We start from the raw sequence: 6,915 nt of genomic DNA, 5'->3' as shown, positions 1-6,915 counted from the left end.
TAACCTATCCCAGTTGTGTCCCGGACTCTAGAAGCCCCGTGGCGCCTACATAACTCAAGCACGTATAGTACGGAGGCAAGTCATTCTCCTGCATCCACCGGGCCACATCGAGGCCAATATCTTCCTGTCGTTCGAACAAATTCAATCGCAGGACGCCACGTGAGAGAAAAACCCGCAGCGGAAGCTCGAACGTTTGCATCTAATCAAAGCAAAACATCAGTATCAATATCACTCCCTAGCAAGTAGCCACCAGCAATTCGTACCTTCATATCTTTGACAACACTGAACGTCATGGACTCGTAGACCAGCGTGCCGATCTCTCCGTCGTCGCCCAACTCATACAGAGCGAAAGATATCCGTTTAGGAGAGTACGTGGGGCTGCCAGGATACCAGAAAACTCTGTACGGTACCAACTGCACACTGTTCACGAGGCAGTTTTCCCATAACGTGTAGTCCAGATAATCTGTCGTGTTGTATCCCCACGTCGAGGCACTGCACGCAATAAACACCAGTCAGCATCTCACAGAAAGTACTCCCTTCATCCTGCACTAACCTGCTCCAATAGCACGGTTGTCCTCTAGCACAACCACACTCCAGCTGGAGTCTCTTAGCGATTGCCTCATAAGCCAATGGGTCGTCTGCCACTACCGTATTGGACAGCAGAGCCACCCCAATGCCACAGTGCGACCTCGTCAACGTATTGTCCGCTGACTCGTTCGTGTGATCCACTGACGAACACTCTGCAGGAGAAACAATAGTTATAGGAGACGATAAAACATCGTCAGTTTTTAAAGTCTCGTACCTCGCACTCGACGCAGCATCGACAGTTCCTCGCTCGCGGGGCGATAAGTCAGTAACGCCAAGCGCTTCCAGTCGACAGAGCTTCGAGTGCTACAGTCACATGCATACAGAGCCACCCGCTGCGCTAGGGCCTTCCAGGAATCTGAACACAGAAGAAGAATTAGATGTGCTTATGGATATTCTGGAGAGACAGAGAGACGCACAGCAGTGGACGATGGTGTCTCGCAAGTGGCGGCTCACAGTCTCGAGATGCAGCAGAGTCGTATGGTCCGCGAACTGCAGCGTCGCCGCGAGTAGATCGCTCGGTAACTCGGTCAACCCCATGCTGCGGAATCGGATGTCTGTCTGTAGCTTCTAAGCAACAAAGTTGAACCTGCACATGGAAGTACAGTAGCTTCTTTTCTAGAATACGTATAAATCAATAGCCTACCATACTACATAATATGGAAAGAATGAACCTGTTACTGGAGCCTTTAAGCATTCATGAAAACTGCTAGATTGAATTTGTTCTACCCTACATAAAAATGAGGAGAGTTATTGTCGCTGACTGACGTAGCAAGGTCTCAGATGCTGTCGTCGAGTTACTCATGCTCTTCACCTATTCAATGCAATGTCTAGTCTTCCCAGCGATTGAGCGCCTGGCGGAGCATGCGTTGGAACTGTGAGGTGGCCGCACGCTCCTTCTCGATCTCAACTCGAAGTCGCTTCATTTCGCCCACCGCCTTGTACTTCTGCGTTGACTCGTGCACCGCTCTCAATGCTCCAAAGCTCTTTCGTACACTCTGCATCGATACGTGCACTGGCTGCTTCACAACAGCAACGTCACGCTTCGTTTTCCCACTGGAATCCACCAGCTTCGGTGCCGACGTGTGCACAGCGTCCATTAGACTTGATCCGAAGCCACGCCAGCCCGCTGGATAGTAGATAGTAATATCACTCAGCGTCTCGAAGAACGTCTCGTAGATCTCCTCGAATATCTTCCGCCAGGGCAGCAATACATCTGCTTCTCGTGGTGTCACTTGTTCCGTCTTGTTATCTTGAGTCAGTCCTTCATGGATTGGGAGAAGAGAACAGTAAATCCGCTTCTTGAGCTCGTACGTCGACACCGCAGTGGCCGCTGGATACGACAGGAACAGTCTGTCGATAAAGCTCTCCACTTTTTTAAAGTACACGTCGCACGTTTGATCACGAGTCACCGAGGATGTCTCAACAGCAATGCGCGTATCTTCAAGCGCCGTCAATACAGTTCGGATCTCGTGCTTGCGCTCTTGGGAGTTCCAACCACGCGGGGGATCAACGACAGCAAACTGCAGCTCCGGTGGTGGGTAGACGACATCCATAACGCCGGATGATAAAATATCTTGACGTACACCTGGGAAGACAGCGCAGATGCTACTCTGGATACCAATAGACGACTCAAAGTGGTTCAACATGGCCCTGACACTTCCCTCTAGAAGTTCCTTCAAACCCACACTCTTGAGGTGCCGTACAGGAGGAGACATGTCTGCAATCTTCGTCAGCACTAGACTGAACTTGTGAGGGAGAAGAGCACCAGCATCGACCAGCTCAGTACTGACGTGAGCCAGTTGTGTAGAGAATCGCTTTTGCACTCGTTCCATGCAACTTCTAAGTGTACTCAGGAGTAACCCTCGCGAGGACTGGATATCTACTGAAGCGAACCCCACAGCAATTACAGTCACGCGGCACCCGTTGCTCAGTAACGACAGTAGCTGACCAACTTGCTGTTCCAAGGCATTGCTATTACCAGCTTGCTGCAGTGTACTCAGATCAACCGGGAGTAAGATAGCCGACGTTGCAGCGAGCTTGTTTTGCTGCATCTCGCGCGTGTTTCGCTGAGCGAACGTCGAATCAAGATACCGACTGCACACAGCAACACCATTGCTTGAGTGATAACTGCGTTGACAATCGTGCTCGGGTGTAGAGACATCTTGTGCTCCAGCTTTGACTGCGCACCATAAACCGAACGACGAAGACGCTCCGTCCAGCAGATCTGCGATCACCAACTTCCACGCGATAGACGGAACTCCAGGGTTTTGTAGACGAAGTGGAGGACCAACCAGTACTAGAATATCTTCCGACTTCCACAGCAACAACAGCTCTTCAGTTGACGGTGATGCCTTCTCTTTAGCTCTCGGTAATTGCTTCAATCGCTTCGTACCAATTGACGATCCGTTGGCTCCTGTGAATAACCACTGCATGCTGTCTCTTGCCTTTTGATGAGGCTGATCAAGTCGAAGCTTCGACGCAATTGAAACTGGCCCAGGACCGTGGCGTGAGACTCGTACATATTTCTTCCACAGATGCAGTCTCAGCTTCAACACAGCAAGTCGCTGCTTCTCAATACGACGCACCCTCTTCCTTTCATCTCGCTCCTTGGCCAATTGAGCTTGTCGTTGCGCTTCCAGTGCAGCTTCACGAGCTTGACGTGCTCGCTCCTCTGCCAACTCTTGTTGGCGACGGCGTTCGCGTTCTTCTGCTGCTTTCCGCCGAAGTTCTTCCTGTCGTTTCTCTTCCTGTCGACGTCGCTCTTCCTCCGCAGCCTTTATCCTCGCAGCCTCCGCTCGTTGCAGAGCTTCAAGTCGCTGTCGCTCTGCTTCACGAGCGGCTTCTTCAGCCTTTCGACGCTGCTCTTCCAACTCCCCCTGCTTCTTTTGTTCGCGTAGCTGGGCTTCGAGCGCTTCTTGCTGTCGCTTTGCCTCGGCCGCTTCCTTTTCGGCTTGAGCTCGGGCAACCGCTTCCTGCTTCTTCTGCTTTTCAAGGTGAGCAGCCTGTTGAGCAGCCTCCTTATCCGCTTGCTCACGTCGAGTCTTCTCCTCCTTCGCCTTCTCCAGCTCGCGCATTCGTTCTAGCATCGCTTGTTTCTTCTGCTCCAGCTCCATTTTTCGCTGTGTAATCGCATCAAGCTCGTGTCTTTTCTGGTCATCAACTACCGGCTGCTTGTGAGCATGAGCATTCACTGACGGAGCCATCGCAGCTCCTTCGTTGTAGTCAACGAAGTAAGAGTAGTCGTCTTCATACGCTGGTCTATCGGGGTACAGTCTCGTCTGCTCCTCGCGTTCAAGATCTTGGATCAATTTGCTGAGGGCTGGATATTCGTCTCGAGCATATTCGGTCACGCCGCGGCAGATATCTCGGCGTAGATAGTTGCTGCTCATGTCAAAAAAAATAAAGTAAGAACCGGTTTGCTTACTGTAACAATGAAGTATGCATACCCTTGCTTCATCCCGACATAAATCTTGGAGCTGCGAATCTTCAGCGGCGTATTATTCCGTCGTAGCTGGACATCTGCACAATAAACAACACATAAGAGTCAGTACACACCACCACAGCCAACCAGTAGATATACCCGTACCTGTTTCAAAGTCACCACCGAACTTGACCATAATTGAGCTGTCCTCGCCAGCACCTGGTCTGCCGGATATCCTCAGCTGATGTTCTTGGCACACTGCGTAGGCATGTTCAATGTCGTCAAAGCATAGCAGCTCCACCAGATCCTCAAGAGGATACGTTTGGCTGCGGTAAGCCCGATTCATACGAAGCAACGCCGACGACCGAACGTTCGGGATATACCGGAAGAGCAAACACGACTGCAGATACGTCGCTTGTCGAAGCAAGGAGAAAAACTGGAAGTAGTCACCTGTATGACGCGCAACAAACACGCGCATCGCGAACTTCATGTGCGGGCTTTCCAGGATGTGACGTGGGATATTCTTGACATATTTCAATACATCCATGCCACGACCATTGTCCAGTGTACACAAGATGAAATATGCGCGACACTCAGCCTCAAAAGGACTCAAGTACGCAGGATCCCCAACCTTTTGGCTCTCGTCGTACAGCTCGTTCAGCGACTTGAGCGTTTGTCCCAGCTGCTCCATATTTTGTTGAGCCACGAAGCTCGGAGTTTCAATGAGTTCATGTTCACTAAGCACGTGGTATCGAGCGATCCGCTCGTGAATGTCAAGCGCAATGGGGTGCACGCGACCACCCGCGCCGCGATAATTCTGCAGGAAAAAATCTTTGCGAATCATTCTAAACCGGTCCCAGCAGAAGTTGTACAGCTCGATGGGCTCTGGAACTCGTGGCGTCTGGAAGCGAGGATCCAAGCCGCATTGGTCCAGATCCATGATTGCTTGCTCGATATACAGTTGTGTGCGTCGAAGAACACCAGGAGGACGGATCTCCTCTGGAATATCCAACTTGTGATCAGCTGAACTGCGCTGGAAACGCTTGATGATCATATCGCGCTCGGATCCTGGACGATCAGGGAAGCACTTCTCGAAGACGCTCAATTCATCTACTCGAATATGCAGCTCCCGTTCCGCTGGACTACACATATCAACACAAAGGCCATCCAGATTTTTAGCGGCTGACAGCTCCGCCTTGCTGTTCTCATCTCGGGACGTAGAAGCAGACGGCACGAATGTAGTCTCGTCATCACTTGTGCTTGGTGCCTTTTTCTTTTGTTTTCCTTGCCGATTTTTTCCAGGTTTGTCATGTGTTGGACTTGTCTTAGGCGCCTTAGCTCCGCCAAAAGCACCTCCATCTTGAGAAAACTTTGGACTGATCCTGGGCTTGGACTGCTGGCCAAAAGGATTCGCGTCCTGCTCCGTGGCTCCAAAGCGTTTGCTTTTTCCAAACTGTGATTTCTTGCCACCATTCATTCGCGCTTCCATAGACGCCATTTTGTCCGAGTTCACGAATCCTGCTGTAGCCTCTGAGCCGAATTTTGGAGCAGATTGTCGTTTATCGGAAGCATTACCGAATGCCGTGGTAGCGTTACTAGGAGGAGAGGTCTTTCCAAATGACGGGGAGGTTTTAAAGCCACTACCACCCGATCCACCAAAAGTTGTCTGAACAGTTGGACCACTTGAAGCTCCACCACTGTTGACAAAAGGGTTGTCTGCACGAGCAGAGGACGCAGCATTCGAAGTAATCTGCTTCTTCCGCACTTTAACACCCGACGCCTGGCTTCCATACGATGAACCTGGCGACGATAACGGTGTTGGTGCTCCTGTACTTCCAGCTCCAAATCCGTTCGAGTCTTGCGAGAATCCAGTCTGTCCACGCTTAGATGTACCAAAGGCTGTTTGTCCCCCACTGAAGCCATTGTCGTTCCTACCAAATGCTGTGTTTCCTCCACCAAATGACGCTGATCCACTCTCACCGAACGCCACCTTAGGAGCACTTCCAGCGAACCCTGAACCTCGATTCTTGCCGGGATTCGACGCAGATCCGAACGTCGTGTGTGCACCTGTCGACATAGAGGAAGAAGATACGTTCTTCTGTCCAAATGATGTCGATCCGAACGTCGTACTCGAGCTGCTTTGAGTCTTCTTGCTGTTCTGCTGGCCGAATGGATTTCCGCTACTTGAAGCTCTACTAAACCCTCCCGACGGTGCTGGAGGAGCTCCAGCTAGACCTCCAGGGGGAAGAGGTGGTTGGTTACCGAATCCGCCACCTGGAGCGCCTGCCAAGCCGCCCGGAGGCAGCGGCGGCTGGCTGCCGAAGCCAGAGCTCTGCCCGAACGTCGTCTTCACGGCTGGAGCATTATTACCGGGCTGAAACGGGTTCACCGTCGTCGATCCTGGACACGCGAAGGCATCGATCAATACCTGGAAGACTCAAAAACTGGCCGTAAAAGAAGACGAGAGAGCTTGACGCCCTCCACGAGAGCCGCTCGTCCACCTGCACTGTCCGCCACAGCACAAGCACGCCCTCCCATACGCATATTGAGCAATTGCAGCTGTATATCCTGTCGTACCTTGATTCTGACCGAATGGGTTACTGCCCTGCGCCCCGAAGCCGCCACTTCGATCTGCGGATGATGGCAAAAGATGTGTCAGCACGGAACTCAGCGACCGCGAGGCCAATTGCAACGCGAGAAGGATAAACTAAGATATAAATGGAAGTAGAACGCACTCCCGGAGCTGAACATCGCGACGTCGACCACGGAGCTGCTATACACGCCGCCAAGAAGCCTGGATCAGCTCACCGTTGCCAGTTTTGGGGAGCTTTGAGTAACTGTACCCCCTCCGTATAGAAATGCGTTTCTAAATCAAAAGCGTACTTAGTCGAAACTATTAAATGATG

General features: G+C 51.6%; 2 protein-coding genes across 4 annotated transcripts; both read right to left on the bottom strand.

The window, feature by feature from the left end:
* Positions 1-4: 4 nt before the first annotated feature.
* PPTG_04730 (hypothetical protein) lies at positions 5-1,125 on the bottom strand (the record flags this gene model as incomplete). Its single annotated transcript, XM_008897010.1, has 5 exons — positions 5-199; positions 264-492; positions 554-740; positions 803-943; positions 1,005-1,125. 5 exons carry the CDS (start codon positions 1,123-1,125, stop codon positions 5-7), a joined length of 873 nt encoding a protein of 290 aa, XP_008895258.1.
* Positions 1,126-1,233: 108 nt separating this feature from the next.
* PPTG_04729 (hypothetical protein) lies at positions 1,234-6,857 on the bottom strand. Of its 3 annotated transcripts, XM_008897007.1 has the most exons (5): positions 6,745-6,857; positions 6,587-6,640; positions 4,175-6,409; positions 4,035-4,107; positions 1,234-3,969 (listed from the first exon to the last, which is right to left on the bottom strand). In XM_008897007.1, exons 1-5 carry the CDS (start codon positions 6,758-6,760, stop codon positions 1,416-1,418), a joined length of 4,932 nt encoding a protein of 1,643 aa, XP_008895255.1. In that variant the 5' UTR covers positions 6,761-6,857; the 3' UTR covers positions 1,234-1,415. The 3 variants fall into 3 exon arrangements, with proteins under 3 accessions (XP_008895255.1, XP_008895257.1, XP_008895256.1); XM_008897009.1 differs by having other exon boundaries at positions 4,175-6,640; XM_008897008.1 differs by having other exon boundaries at positions 4,175-6,857.
* Positions 6,858-6,915: the final 58 nt, after the last annotated feature.

The sequence above is a fragment of the Phytophthora parasitica genome, assembly GCF_000247585.1.
Source record: "Phytophthora parasitica INRA-310 unplaced genomic scaffold supercont2.5, whole genome shotgun sequence".
NCBI classification, from domain to species: Eukaryota; Oomycota; class Peronosporomycetes; order Peronosporales; family Peronosporaceae; genus Phytophthora; species Phytophthora nicotianae.
The sequence above is the reverse complement of the archived record's forward strand: the minus strand, read 5'-3'. Positions and strand labels throughout refer to the sequence as shown.